The sequence below is a fragment of the Lactuca serriola genome, chromosome 1 (genome assembly GCF_051521515.1).
Source record: "Lactuca serriola cultivar US96UC23 chromosome 1, Lser_US96UC23_V15, whole genome shotgun sequence".
Lineage (NCBI taxonomy): Eukaryota > Viridiplantae > Streptophyta > Magnoliopsida > Asterales > Asteraceae > Lactuca > Lactuca serriola.
The window spans coordinates 88,933,336-88,949,980 of NC_136408.1; the positions used below are offsets into that span (position 1 = coordinate 88,933,336).

General features: G+C 37.6%; 1 protein-coding gene across 1 annotated transcript; it reads left to right on the forward strand.

The window, feature by feature from the left end:
* The first annotated feature begins 341 nt into the window (after positions 1-341).
* On the forward strand, positions 342-2,273 carry LOC145058542 (uncharacterized). Its single transcript, XM_079006440.1, has 3 exons — positions 342-1,146; positions 1,951-2,087; positions 2,193-2,273. Exons 1-3 carry the CDS (start codon positions 342-344, stop codon positions 2,271-2,273), a joined length of 1,023 nt encoding a protein of 340 aa, XP_078862566.1.
* The last annotated feature ends 14,372 nt before the right edge of the window (positions 2,274-16,645 follow it).

The following is a 16,645-nucleotide window of genomic DNA, read 5'->3' on the forward strand; positions in this document are numbered from 1 at the left end:
ACTTACAAAAAAGCTGAAGAAACCGAATCGATTATAACCGAAACGATCTAAAAAATAAGTTTTTAAAAAACTGAAGCCATTTTAAAACCTATACATATGCACCTCCGATTACATTAGTTAGTTATTGTTGGGTCTTGTTGATTTAGGATCTCATAAGGGAGTTAGTTTTAGGCATAATGTCTTAAATTATAGGCCTTATGCTTCTTCGATGGAACAAAGTTGTCACAAGCATACACAACTTGGCTTCTAGACGAGCATACAATTTGTCTAACAATTTCATATTAGGTGTGTGGAACAATATAGCAAGAGTTAAGAGCGAGTTGGTCAAACGAGATATTCCGATGAGTGCAATCATTAGAAGAACAATCAACTATAGAGAAGAAACTCTATTTTGGAGCGACGATTGGCTGGGCAATGGTCCACTCAAACTTAGGTTTCCTAAGCTTTATACCCTGGAATCGCAAAAGAAATGTAAGATCTCTGATCATATCTACGATGGAGGATTCTCTTGGTCTTGGTCTCGTCAGCCGCTTTCACAGCAAGTCAACCGACTTATACAAGCTATTGGGTCTACTTGGCTAAACTCCAGCAAAGAGTACTCACAGACGTGTGATTTGGCTTCAAACGATTGCTTCGTTGTGGATGTGGGTAGGCGTCGGTTGAAAACGACTTTGAGTGGGTCGGGCAATTTCTCATTTGTTTGGTTAAAAGAGACACCTATAAAGGTATCATGCTTCGTTTGGCGTGCTATTCAAAATTGCATCCCATCTGCCTTGGCTCTCAATCATCGTGGCATCAATACAGATTTGGTGACTTGCGGGGAATGTAACACGGATGAGGAATCTGCGGATCACATAATATGTGGATGTTCATTTGCTAGATTTACATGGGAGTGGATCTTCATATGGTGTTTCATATCGTTGCCTTATTTTGATAAAACTGGTGAGGTGTTGGAATTCGCAACGGTATGGGGAAATTGCCCAAAGAAGAAAAAGGTGTTGTTGGGTATTTGTTATGGAACGATTTGGAGTTTGTGGCAAGCGAGAAACGGAATAATCTTCAATCAAAATCAGATTACACCTGAAAAGGCCGTGGATATTATCAAATCACCGGTGTTCATTTGGTTCAAACGTCGGAGCAATGGAGGCATTTATAATTGGATAGATTGGTGTAAAAGTCCTTCATGTAATAGGCTTGACATTTTTTTTCTCTCTCTAATGGTTGTGATATGAGATCTGTTTAGTTAGTTCCTTTTTCCTCTTTGCCTAGTTGCTTGCTAGGTGGAGCTCCTTATGGAATGCGGTGCCCAATTCTAGTTAAGTGCCATTTTCTTGAAGCCATAGGACGCTCTTGAATATTATGGTAATGTAGTGCCCAAATCTAGTTAGTTGTTTTAATTTATGATTTTCTTAGTGCAAGTTTGATTAGGGGGTCCTTTGTTTTGAACCGAAATAGATGTAACCCATTTTCCATTTCGATTTTCTTGTTTGCATTTCTTTGTATAATTTAGGGTAAAATATATAAAAATCACTATATTTAGGACATTTTGGTGGTTTAACCATCACTTCATTTTGGTTCATGAAGGCCATCAGTGTTTGATACTCCGTCTGTTTCAAAATTATTGTCCACAATAAAAAAACACATAGATTACAACTAAGTTTATTAAATGAATTACAATTATACCCTCTTGTTGCATTTAATTCTATCATTTTATTGCATGGTAGATGATGGGTATTTTGGTAAAAATGATATTCATAATTAGAAGTAGGCTATTATTTTGGGATATAAAAAAAACATGTATTATTAATTTGGGACAGAGAAAGTAATTTTTTATATCTTAGCCATTAATTTGTAGCAAGTTAAAATGGCCCCAATATAAAAAAAGTTGTCAAAGTTGAATGACTTTCACGAAATTATTTGATGATGTGTATTCGAAAAAATCACTAACAGGAGTGTGGAACAACATCGCTGGCATACGAAAAGATCTAGTAAGCAAAGATATACCTGTTCCCTCTGTCCTATCTAAACTTTCTACTGCTAATGGTGTAATCTGGAGGTGTGAGTTATCCCCGAATGGAATATACACTGTATGTGCCCTTAGACATAGATGAGATTACCGGCTCCCTAATGTTGATGGCAATTTCTCTTGGATTAAAGAAGTCCCACTAAAAGTCAACTGTTTTATATGGCAGGCAAGAAGGGGGAGGATTCCCGTCGCATTGGAGCTCTCAAAGAGAGGGGTATATTCGGAATCTTTGACCATTAATTTGTAGCAAGTTAAAATGGCCACAATATAAAAAAAGTTGTCAAAGTTGAATGACTTTCACGAAATTAATTTGATGATGTGTATTCGAAAAAATCACTAACAGGAGTGTGGAACATCGCTGGCATACGAAAAGATCTAGTAAGCAAAGATATACCTGTTCCCTCTGTCCTATCTAAACTTTCTACTGCTAATGGTGTAATTTGGAGGTGTGAGTTATCCCCGAATAGAATATACACTGTATGTGCCCTTAGACATAGATGGGATTACCGGCTCCCTAATGTTGATGGCAATTTCTCCTGGATTAAAGAAGTCCCACTAAAAGTCAACTGTTTTATATGGCGGGCAAGAAGGGGGAGGATTCCCGTCGCATTGGAGCTCTCAAAGAGAGGGGTATATTTGGAATCTTTGATCTGTCCCATGTGCAATGAACACGGTGAATGTGCAGATCATGTGCTGGTTGAATGCCGTTATGCCAGACAGGTATTTGAAGGGATATCAAGTTGGTGTAAGGTAAAAACAGCGGATTGTCATACGGTTAAGGAGGCCGAGGACTCATTTTCTCAGCAGGGGTTGGGTCATAATTGTGACAACCGTCAATTTTCGGTCAAGTCAAAGTCAACTAAAGTCAACAAGTCAAACCGGTCAACTCAATTTGCCCGTAGGTACTAGAGTTTACGTTATGTAATTTCTAAACAACTCTCTATTCTAATGAGAGATCATAAATCGAAAAGTGCGTACATCTAGATCTCCTTAACCTAAAACGGTGGTACGTGGAGAGCCAAACCGATAAAACAATGTTACATACTCATCGGGAGTATGCAAGATCCTTAAACAAGGCTTAACGGGATTTACGGACCTTGCACTGCGAAGCCGGACACTCACATTCGTCACACATAAAACCGATCTCAATCGTTTTCACTCCATATCTTCTTATCAGAAATCTCTCCCAAATCCCTCTAAGTATGTGAAATCTCTCCCAGATCTCTCTTTGTATGAAAAATCTCTCCAAGAATGTCAAATCTCTCCCAAATATCTCTTTGTATGTGAAATCTCTCCAAGAATGTCAAATCTCTCCCAAATCTCTCTAAGTAAGTCAAATCTCTCCCAAATCTTTCTAAGTAAGTGAAATCTCTCCCAAATCTCTCTTTGTATGAGAAACCTCTCCAAGAATGTCAAATCTCTCCCAAATCTCTCTAAGAATGTGAAATCTCTCCTAAATGTCTCTTTGTATGTGAAACCTCTCCAAGAATGTCAAATCTCTCCCAAATCTCTCTAAGTATGTGAAGTCTCTCCCAAATCTCTCTTTGTATGAGAAATCTCTCCAAGAATGTCAAATCTCTCCCAAATCTCTCTACGAATGTGAAATCTCTCCCAAATATCTCTTTGTATGTGAAATCTCTCCAAGTATGTCAAATCTCTCCCAAATCTCTCTAAGTATGTGGAATCTCTCTCAAATCTCTCTCAAAATCTCTCTCAACTCTCTATAATCACTCGGGGCATCCCGACCCTCGAATTTGGCAAAAACAGCCCAAAAACGGAAGTCTACGCGAAAAACGGACTTAAGGAGCCGAAACCCCTCTTAGGACCCGAAAGTCCTCTTAGGACCCGAAAGCCTTCTTAGGAACCAAACCCTTCTGAGCCGAAGGCTGCTGAACCGAACTCGAAAGGTCCTCTCGGGCCCGAACCTCGCATGCCTCACCCGAACCCGAACGTTCGGCACATTTCGGGTCTGGCCACTTCCTCTTCTGATGACCTACCGAGCCTGCGCTTCTGATGACCTACCGAACCCTCGCTACTAAGCCATTGACCGAGCCCTCGCCCTCGCCTCTTCTTCTGGTTCGCACTTCGCTTCCGGCTCGGCACCAGCAAGGACCGAACCTCGGCCTAGGGACCGAACCTCGGCCTAGGACCGAGAGGTCTCGCCGGGAATGCCTTTCTTCCCGGTTTTCGACTAATTTTGCGTTTTAGGCCCGTTTTTAATTGTTTTAACACGAGATTTTCACCCAAAACTTTATTTTAACATATAAAGACCCATAATTATTAAATTATCACATTTTTAAGGATAAAACCTTATCCAAAAGAGTGGGTGAAGTACAAAGGTGGAGTGTTGACTTTACCTTATTTTATGACACAAGCAACCACTCCCACACCCACTCCATGTCACTATTCACCACCAGCCCATCCCTAGTCACTTCATAAGTCCTTTCTCACTATTTTCAACCATTCCCACGTTCTTAGGGCTGGAACATCCACCCTCTCTCCTCACACATCATTCATTCTCTCATTTTTCACCAAGAACCACACTCCAAACTCTCTCATCTTTCTCTCCAATTCGAGAATTTCAAGGCATATTCCAAGACTTTTCTCCTACAATTAGTAAGTATCATTATTTTTCTTATGATTATTGCACACCCTCCTACTCAAAATCATAGATTGCTTACACAAACATCATCACATTCTTGTTAGATCTTGAATCTTCAAGTGATTCTTCAAGTGTTCTTGGGTTGAACACTTCTCTTCTTCAACACTTACCTACTGAAATCACTCAAGGTGAGTTCATACCCCTACATTTTCATATTTTCTCAAGTTTTTAGGGGGGGGGGGATACAAGTTAAAACACCAAGAACATAACTAAACTTTTCTAACAGCCTTCATCAGAAAAGTTCAACTCCATTCACGGACTGTTTTGTACAACTTAAACATTTTTGTTTTCAAAACTGTTTTAGGTGTAAGTAGTTCCTGTTCTTAGCTTTAAAATGACTACTTGCACATCTCCATGCAATTTTTGTACAATTTATGGTGATTTTTACAAAACTGCCTATCATTTCAAACACCAACCCGGACCAGTCTGTGATTATGGACTATTTCACCCAAGTTGGAGGTTATTAAAAATCATGATAAAAATTATGAGTAAACTAGAAACATTTTGGGAACTCTCAGAATTTACGTATTTAGTTTTCGACTTCATATGATTTTTCTTTGACTTTTCTAAAACAGTGCAGAAAGGTTTAATTTAGTTAACATCATATAACTTTCATAACACTTTGTATTATGTTGAGCAAAGAGTATAATAATAAGTTCTAAGTATTGAATGTGTTTCTTTGTTAATGTTATCATCATAAACTGAAAATTTGTCATTCATAATAAGAATATTCATTCATTTGGAACACGTATATTAAGCTATAACAAGCATAGTTTATGGATTCATAGCACAAATGCGTTTCATAAAAGAGTTCTTATACATTACAAACGTTTTGGATAAACTATAATAGGTATAGTTTATGTATCATTTACTTCCCAAACTTTTTACCAAAGGTTTTCAGTTTAGATCACGTAAATCTATTAATGAATAAATTTGTGAGTCATTCGCTTCGGGTTACTTCCAAAGTAACCAAATCAAAATGTCCTGTAAATTGTAACCAGAGTCTCTTGTAGGGAGAACGTGATAGTTGTGTATAGATCTATATTGGGTTTGACAAACCCACACCAGAGCTGCTTGCAATAGCTAGACCGGCAGGTCTGTGGTGACAAGTGTCATTTCAGTTTCGCGACGCCTGAAGAACGTCGCAATTACGAGGCCGTTAAAGTCAAGTATGGTTATGATAGCTCACATGTGGTATTAACAAATCATAAGATTTACGGGTTCTAACTTTAAATTAGTGAGTTATGTCGATTTAGCTCTCAGAAATTACTTTAAGTACGGAAAAATACTTGTACGTCTTCATATTAAAAAGGGTTTTATGTTCATTTAAAATTACTTTTTATATCAATTACAAATATCGCTGTATATTTTCAGTCTTAGTATTTAAGACTACACACCATTCATTACGAGAGTTTTTCTCAAATCAGAAAGGGTTTTACGCAAATTTGAAACCACTTTTATATCTTTAAGTATGACAAATACTAGTTCGATTTCAGTCCTGGTATTAGGACCACATAACATATGTAAGGAAAATATTGAATTTTTCTTGGTAACATACATCTCTTTACAAAGATCGATTTTCAAACTCTTACCGTCAAAAGCTTATGAACTCACCAACCTTTGTGTTGACACTTTTCAAAACTACTTGTATTCTCAGGAATTCAGTGAAACAGGAAATCAACCACGTTTTGAGGATGGGACGTTAAATCGTCAAACAGTTCATTTTGTATCATAATGTAATTGATTTGAATCATGTAAACATATACTTTGGTGTAACTTTTTTTTCAATTATATTTATGATGGTTGTATTTACTTTGAGCACTGTTATACTTATTATTGTGATACTCTACATGAAGTCCTCCACCCCCGGACGTTTCCGCCATCCTTGGTTTGGGGGTGTGACAATAACAGGAGCAGGACTTTTTTGACAGTGTACTATGGAGCCTTATGGAGCATTTGGAAATCAAGGAATGAAAGAGTTTTCAAAAAGAACCGGATCCCACCCGACAAAGTCATTGACATAATAAAATCAGTGACTTATCTATGGGCAAAAAACAGGGGAAAACTTGATAGGATTACCTGGGCAACATGGTCTCAATGCCCTCTGGATTTCTGAATTTCTCTTCTTCCAGTTTTGTCTTCTATTTTTCTTTCTTTTTTGTTTTTTACTTGCTCCTTGTTCGCCACTAATTGTGGCTTGTGTACTTTCTCTTTTTATTAATATATCTTATTGGCCGGTTCAAAAAAAAAAAAATCTTTGACACTAAATCTTACTAATCTTTGACATTAAATATTACTATGCCACTAAACTTTGGCGACCATTAATTTCTATTGACTACTTTAACCTCCTATAATGGTGAAAGCGGTCGATATAGAAAAAATAATATCAAAACTTGGATGGTTTTAATAAACCAAATTGAATTAGAGTGGTTAAACCACAAAATACCGTGTTTTTTTTTTTTTTTTTTTTTTTTTTTTTGTGTGTGTATTAGTGCCACATAATTCAATTTGTTTATTTCTCTCTTCTAACCAAGATTTCAAAAAATATTAGTTGGAAGGTAATATGTATACTTTTATGCAAATCAATCTCTCGCTCTTATATACAAATTCCATGAGTGACGGAGTGGTTGATATTGATGACATAAATACATTTAAGGGATAATGACTAGAAATGGTAATCAACTTTGATTTTTGTAAACATTTAGTCACCGAATTTTTTTTTTTTGATTTACCTGTGAACTTTTTGAGATCGTTCACAAAGTACCAATATGACGGGTAATAATGGGTTTTGTCGGTTTCGGGTGTGGTTTCCATCCAAACATGAGTTTTTCGGCATAGTATGATTTTTCCGGTCATCTTCTCCGGCTAAACTCGATTTTACAGCGAGACCCTTTTCCGATAGTTGTCTTCTCTCTCCTTCTTCTCTTTTCCGACGATATGATGAACAAAAGAATCCCCAGACCTTTTTTGGAAATCGTAAACTATTAGGAAGTAAAGCGGATAATAAGCAAAACTAAAAGCATACAAGACACAATATGACGTGGGTCAGTCAAGGTGACCTACATTCATGGGCGGGATGGGAGTATTCTCTATTTTAGAGCTCTCAAATAGAGGTTACAAGTACAATTTCACAGAGATTTGCCTAACACTCTAGAATTCAAGATACAAAATGACTTAGCATGCATCCCTATTCATACTTGAGGGATCAGACCTAAAACCCTAATGGGCCAAGTGTTGGATAAGGTGTCTAAGTCCATAACTATATTTGGTATGTACTTGACCCGATTTAGCATGGTCCATTTGGGTTGCACTTCACCAGAACAATTTGGACTTTTGAGAAGAGGATAACTATTATTTATTAATATATTATAAGTTATAATATATTAATATGAAATCATATTATTTAATTAGTATTGATCAAGAATTAATTTGGAATTAATTTTGTAGTCAAAAGAGACTAATTAAATATATAGGGATTGATTGTGTAAATCATTCGTTCTTATAATGTGGGCTAATGATTCATGATTCTTTATGTTGAGCTTAACCCATGTGGTGACTCATGGATATTCAATGGAGGTTAAAACCCATGGGCCATGAGGAATGTGGAAAGTCATGCACATTAGGGTTTACATGGTGTAACCCTAATGTAACCACACTATATATGAAGCCCTTTGGTTCAAGAAATTGACACCTAGAGTCTTTGCAAGAGTGTAGCCGATTTTTGTGAGCTAAAGAGTCCTCTTCCAAGTTTTCCAAGTGTTAGTGGTGATTTGTGATTCCACTTGAGGCATTCACATTATTGGTGTAGGATCTTAAAGCTCCAAGCAACAAGCTACAACAAAAGGTATGTTATCTAACTTGTTTTATTACCAAAGTATCAAAGTTTTGTATGATAGTTAGGGTAATACCTTGGAAAATGAAAGTTTGCATGTATAATAGAGAAAACGTAGATCCAAGGTATTTAGGGTTGCATGTACACCTTAGGAGTGTTAGAATGCTCAAAGCCCTACACCAAGTCCATTGGCCCATAGGCCCATGAAAGGTGCTAACTAATCACAATCTGCCATGCAACATCTTCTGGAACATCCATCCTTGCATGAGCATCAACAACATACACGATGGAGCATTATGATCCATAGTGGCATATCATGATGCAAGAATGGCATATCAGGATCACCATGGCATATCAACCATCATGGTGGCACATCAAACAATAATCCTTGAGCATCTTCAACTTCTGAGCTTCCTTGAACAATCTTGAACATCATAGGGGACTTCATAACATATGACTCATCAAGGGATACCTTGGAATCTTAGGGAACCAAGTGGCGCATCCTTGCATCAAGATGACACATCTTGATCAAGGGATGACACATCCTCTCCAAGGTTGGCATATCTAGAAATCCACTTCACAATAGTGCATCCACTTCATGAATAGCATATCCAGTCACTTGGTGGCATATCCAGTCACTATGGTTTCGATATGCAGCTCCAGGAGAGTGAGGGAAAAGGGAGGCTGAGTTAAGGTGTTTATATAGGGTGCAAACCCTCATATTAGGGTTTTTGTCCAGACAGCACAGACTCGTCGAGTCCGGTCTCTAACTCGCCGAGTCATCCACTTAACTCACGTGTCCAATCCGCTTCTACTCGACGAGTTGGGCCACCAACTCGCCGAGTCCCAGGCCAAAATGAAAAATACTTAATTTAAAAATACGTACCAGGAACCAGGTGCTATAAAGATGGAGGCTTTATTACCAGAAAAGATGACCACAACTGAGTGTGCTCTGGATCCACTTCCTCTTCATTGAACTCTTCAATCTTCTCCTTCTTCTACTTGCTCCAAAAATTCCTTCACAAAGCAACAATCACTTACACACTCAAAAAGGGGGCTAGGGTTTGGTAAAAGATGCTCTGAGAGTGATGGAGGCGAGGTTGGGGTGTATAAGTGTGTTTAAATAGGGTGCAAACCCTTAAATTAGGGCTTCACCCAGACAGGCGGACTCGCCGAGTTGCCAGCTTAACTCACATGATCAACCCGTCTTCTACTCGACGAGTCGGGCTACAGACTCATCGAGTACCCCTCAAGAAAGAAAAACTTTAATTAAATCACATACTAGAAACGGAGCGTTACAACTCTCCCCCACTTATCTTAGACTTCGTCCTCGAAGTCTGCTGCTGCGGCTGAATCTGAAAATAACTCTGGATAATGCTCCCTCATCTCCCCCTCGGACTCCCACGTCCACTCTGAACCCCTTCGGTGTTGCCACTGCACCTTCACCAACTGAACCACCTTGTTCCTTAGGGTCTTCGTTTTTCGATCTAGGATTGCAATTGGTCTCTCAATATAATTCAGGTTGCTATTAACCTGAATGTCCTCCAAGAGTACAACTGCCACCTAGTCCACTAAACACTTTCTCAACTGAGAAACATGGAAAGCGGGGACTCGCGACTCGACTCGTCGAGTCCGAAGAACAACTCACCGAGTCCTATCGCAGATTCCATACAATCGAATTCTAATCCATTCCAAGGCCTCAAACTCGCAAATCTGAGCCCTTGGGACCATCTGAACACGTAAGGTTGCTGACTTTACGTGTAACTACGAAGGAATGAAGCCATTTCACTCAAACACTACTTTTCTTAGGAAAAACTCATCCGACTCGCCGAGTTGTAGAACAACTCGTCGAGTCTAAGGCAATCTTCATCGGACTCGCTGAGTTGCTCATCCGACTTGTCGAGTCCAAGGCTATCTTCATATGACTCGCCGAGTCAAGCTTGTGACTCACCGAGTCCATTCAGTCCCTTTTCCATACAAGCCTGATTTGAGCCATGCAACGACTCTAAGTCACATATCCATGCTTCTAGGGCATGCTTATCATGTAAAGTTGCAAACTTTACGTGCATGCATGGCTATAAAGGCTTCAAATGCCAAAACTAAGCTCTTAATGGGGTTCTATGCTCAAGAGGGACCTCAATCACGGCCATAACTGAAACTTTACACTACTAGAATGCAATGAGGATCCAGATCTTAAGTATGACCCAAACATAAGGCTTAATCATAAAGGATTTGGGGGTTTTTATGGTTTAAAGCAACAATTTGGGGACAACCAAGATCTACTAGATCAATAAACAAGATGGAGGCTTTATTACCAGAAAAGATGACCACAACTGAGTGTGCTCTGGATCTACTTCCTCTTCCTTGAACTCTTCAATCTTCTCCTTCTTCTACTTGCTCCAAAAATTCCTTCACAAAGCAACAATCACTTACACACTCAAAAAGGGGGCTAGGGTTTGGTAAAAGATGCTCTGAGAGTGATGGAGGCAAGGTTGGGGCGTATAAGTGTGTTTAAATAGGGTGCAAACCCTTAAATTAGGGCTTCACCCAGACAAGCGGACTCGCCGAGTCCGGCGTATGGACTCGCCGAGTTGCCAGCTTAACTCCCGTGATCAACCCGTCTTCTACTCGATGAGTCGGGCTACAGACTCGTCGAGTACCCCTCAAGAAAGAAAAAATTTAATTAAATCACATACCAGAAACGGAGCGTTACAATCGGCTCTTATGATCTCCTAGAACAACTAGTGCTGATTTTAGGAGCTAAAGGGCTTCTTTTATAGTGTGGAAAAACAGGGTTATATGCATGCAAAACCCTAATGCACCATGACCTTTCATATTACTTAGGATCCATGGGTTAAACTTCCATGGACTATCCATAGACTACCATATTGGTTTAGCCCATCCTAAATAACCATAGGCCCACACTATAAGTATCATTGATTTACCAAATCAATCCCCATACATTTAATTAGTCTCTTTTGATCACTAAATTAATTCCAAATTAAATCTCGATCGATACTAATTAAATAATTTGATTTCATATTAATATATTAGAACTTATAATATATTAATAAATCATAAATAACCTCTTCTCAAAAGTCCATCATTTCAAATTGTTCCGGTGAAATGCAACCCAAATGGACCATGCTACTTTCGGGTCAAGTACATACCAAATATAGTTATGGAATTAGACACCTTATCCAACAAGTACGACTTCAAAATCCGATTAGCAATCGTAGCTCTCAAAAGCCGCTGTCGAAATCTGACACTTCCTAAAGATAAGGGATCATGTAGTCCTCCGTTCTCAAGACATCATGCAGATAAATACATGGAACACAGTCATACTTATTGTCCATCAGTCTGTTTCCCGATTTCTGATTCGTTTGACATATAACTTAATTGAACACATTAACTCAGTTCTAACAAGTTCCCACACATACGTCAACGCAAAATCATCTAGGGGCCCAATATATCGCTTTTAATCCTCCTAGGATAAAAGGAACAAATAAACTTTGACTTATATTCTTGTACTATTTACTCATTGAATCATACACAACAATACTTTTTATAACATCAAGTTATTGATGCGTTTACGCATTATCAATGCACAACCAACTTGTAAACAATAACTCATATATCTCGGTTTAAAGACTATACAATATTATCGTCTCACAATCACTCGTGATTAATTCCATGAAGTGATTCATGTGAGCGTGGGTTTAATCCAATACTCAAATCTTATTTCAAGAGCACTCATGAACGTTGAAACAAACCTTTGCTATGTATAAATGCTTAGACAATATACAAGCCAATTCATGACAGTCTTGCCTCAATACCTACTTCTAAAGTATGATCGACTGTGGATAGTTTGAATAATTTAATTATTCTGGAAGTCAAAACATGCAAAGTGAAACAATAGTAAATAATTGACACAAGACAGTAACTTTAATTATAAATAAAACTCCTTTATTTAATCATCAAATGTCAATTAAAATTTATCTATTACAAGTTTCAAAAACTATCTAATCATTAAAACTAATATCCTCCTTCAGCCTGATGCACCTCGCATGCTGTAAGTTCTTAACCCTGCTCAGTCCCTTCGTGAGGGGATTTGTTGGGTTCTATCTGACGATACCCTCTTTGCTACGAGGAGTCCTTCTTCTATCCGGTATCTTATAAAGTGATATTTTATGTCGATGTGCCTGGACCTACCATTATCCATTGGTTCCTTAGCTAAGGCAACCGCACTATGACTGTCACAAAAAATCTCCATAGGCTCATTTATAGCTGGTACAACACCAAGGTCTCCGATGAAGTTCTTCAGCCATTTCGCCTCCTTCGCCACTTCGCTTGTTGCTATGTACTCTAATTCACACGTGGAATCAACTATAGTCTCCTGCTTGGAACTTTTCCAAGTGATTGTTCCTCCATTTAGGGTAAATACCCAGCCCGACTGAGAGCGGAAATTATCTCTGTCGGTCTTAAAGCTGGCGTCACTATACCCCACCACACTCATGTCATCACTCCCACCAAGGGTAAGGACCCAGTCCTTAGTCTTCTGCAGGTACTTGAGAATGATCTTTACCGCAGTCCAGTGAGCCTTACCAGGATTCCCTTGATATCTGCTGACCATGCTCAAAGCAAACGCCACATCAGGGCGAGTACAAGTCATAGCATACATGATCGAGCCAACAACGAAAGCATATGGTATTCAACTCGTCTCAGCTATCTCAGCCTTTGTACTCAGACTCTGAGTCTTACTTAGTTTGGCATTGCTTTGGATCAGTAAGTCACCTTTCTTGAAATCCATCATGTTGAACCTTTTCAACACCTTTTCCATGTAGGTACTTTGACTAAATCCAATTAGTCTCTTACTCCTGTCTCTCAATATCCTTATCCCAAGAATATATAGGCAGCTTCTCCGAGGTCCTTTATAGCGAAACACTTCCCAAGCCAGGACTTAACCTCCTGCAAGGTTGGGATGTCATTTCCTATGAGAAGTATGTCATCCATATACAATACCAGAAAGCTAACTATACTCCCACTAGCCTTGACATATACATATGACTTGTCCTCGCTTCTCGAATATCCAAACTCTTTGACTTTCTCATCGAAATAAAGATTCCATATGCGAGATGCTTGTTTCAATCCATAAATGGATTTCTCAAGCTTACACACTCTATTAGGGTACTTTGCATTGACAAAACCCTCTGGCTGACACATGTAAACATCTTCAGCCAACTTTCCATTAAGGAAAGTGATTTTGACATCCATTTGCCATATTTCATAATAATGAAATCCAGTTATGGCTAGTATAACCCTAATAGAATTAATCTTCGCTACTGGTGAGAAAGTCTCATCAAAGTCAACTCCCGAAGTTTGAGTAAAGCCCTTCGCAACCAGTCGCGCCAAATTTTTGTGTACCTTCCTATCCATGCAGTTATGTCTTGTCATGCATCATGCACGCGACCTTGTGGTCATGTAGTCGAGTTAATACAAAATTGTTTTGGCCTAGCTTGATTTTACTTTGATAATGTTTAGGAATTGACTTCTTATTTTGCCTTTTCTCTTTATATTGTAAATGGCGTTTTCTCACACAATAATTTCTTACTTTGTGTATTAGGTAACAGTTTGGTTACGATGGTTCATGGGAATGACCTTAAATAAAAGCTTGATGAGCACATCACTAGCTATCAAATTTCTAGAGTTTTATTCAAAATGGTGCTATAAAACCAACTTTTTAGAGTATATTAGATTATCTCAATGACTGTGTGTTTCATGGTTTGAAAATACTGTTAAGGATTGTTGTTTTATTGGTATCAAACATCTTAAATATTGGTACTTCAATGGAGTTTTCTCTTGTCTTCTACTACATATCTTTACTTTGACCAATTTTGTCCTTTTCGTGATTTTCATTTCCTTGATACTTTATGAATCATAAAACTTTTTATATGTGGTGTGTCTTATTATTTTATAGCTTTCAGATGAATCGAGATTTTAACAAGAAAAAATAGGTAAGACTTCTTGTCGAATCCTAGTGGTTAACAGAAAAAAGAAACAAATTTCAAAAATGATGCATTTTAGTCGCCATATTTGAATCCTCGTGGTTGAAATGTGGTAATCCACAGATGAGATCCATGGTGCAAGCATTTCAAACCTTGACACGTATGAAATATAACTATTGCCTTGTGACTTAAGCCCAATGTGACATGGGATGAATAAATGGTACGTTTTACCATTTTTTTCATGATACAGTATGGAGTATCAAAGAAACTACATGTTGTGTATAAGACAGGCCTTTTTTATTCGCATTCAAAACACATACATAATTTCTACTATATGGACACCTTTTCATCTTCTATTATTAAAAAAACTTGTAAATCACGAAAAAAAATGTTCCATGCATTCGCAAGATTACTTTATTCTGGACGTAAAGAACTTTTTTAACAAATATATATATATATATATATATATATATATATATATATATATATATATATATATATATATATATATATAAATAAAGGTTCAAATGAGAACAAAAAAAGGTTAAGAATCGTAAGAACCTCTAATTTTTGATGTTTATAAAGGGTTTAGGGTTTAGGGTTTAGGTTTAGGGTTTAGGGTGTTTATAAAGGGTTTAGGGTTTAGGGTTCAGGGTTTAGGGTTACCCTAAACCCTTTATAAACATCTAAAGTTAGAGGTTCTTACGGTTCTTAACCTTTTTTGGTTCTCATTTGAACTACTCCCTATATATATATATATATATATATATATATATATATATATATATATATATATATATATATATATATATATATATATATATATAACAAAAAATAAATAAAAAAACACGTGAATTTGCAAGTATAATCAATCTCGAAAATTTTTAGAAAATTTTCAATATATATATATATATATATATATATATATATATATATATATATATTGGATGGAGCAAAAACTTCCCTTCAATCTTTTATTAAGTTTTAGTGTAACATTTCTATTAAATCTTAATGTATCATTTTGGTTTAATCACAATTTATTTTACAACTCGAAAGCAAAACCAAAAAACCTAAAAATTTAGAAATTGAACAAAAAACCTCTAAAACGAACTGAAAAGATGCATGCAAAGACCGCAAGCCTAGAACGGTCCCAAAAGACAAGACCATAAAAGACTAGAATAAAAATAAATCTCAACTCTAGTATGTCTCAGGACCGATCTGAAAAAAAAAAACCTTGACCGTTCTGAGACCGGTCCTAAAATGATTGGACTGTTCTAAGACCTACCTTAAATAAATTGGATCGTTAGATGTGAAGTCCCTTGTTCATAAAACGTCATATTGATGAGTTATTTTATGCCATGCATAAGTTTGGGTGTTTATTATGGATGTTATTGAGGATTTAGTCCGATTAAATCATGCAAAGGTGTAAAGTTGTCAATGCTACGTGTTAAGACATCTCCTTAGGGTCATATCTGAGTTTTGAAGTCCTTCTCTTAACCATTAAAATCTTTTGTGGGATTTTTGGCTCTTTGCTGTGTACGCTGGGGGTACATAGGAGTACACTCAACATAATTCGTGGTGTGTGCATCAACGTCGTGTATATTGTGCTTCAGCAGTCGGTACGCTGGGCGTACATTTTGAGTATGCAGGGCGTACTCCGATGGAATCCATTTTTGAACTTTTGGGCCTTGGGCCTTTTGGGGGTTGGACCATTTATAGAAGGGGTAAAATGGCCTTTTTACCCTTAGGGAGTTTGGATTATGGATTGGGCCTTAGATTTTGGGGTATTGGGTTAATTTTTCACTATGGTTTTATTTATTGTTAGTTGGTGCAAGCTTATACGGTCCAGCGACCCGAGCAGTTATTTAATTACCAGGGGATTGAGGTGAGTCTCTTCACTGTACTAGTGGGTCGAAGGCAACAATGCTGGCCCACCGGATTACGTTTGTAAGATGATTGTTGTCTTTGTGACACTTGTTGATATGTCACGTGCTTGTTGTCTTTGTAATTGATGCTTATATGCTTGTATGATTTATGTATTGACCTATATGGGCTCAAAGTCATTACGAACTTAGGGTTGATAGGGACTCGTACAACTACAAGCTGTTATATAGAGTCAT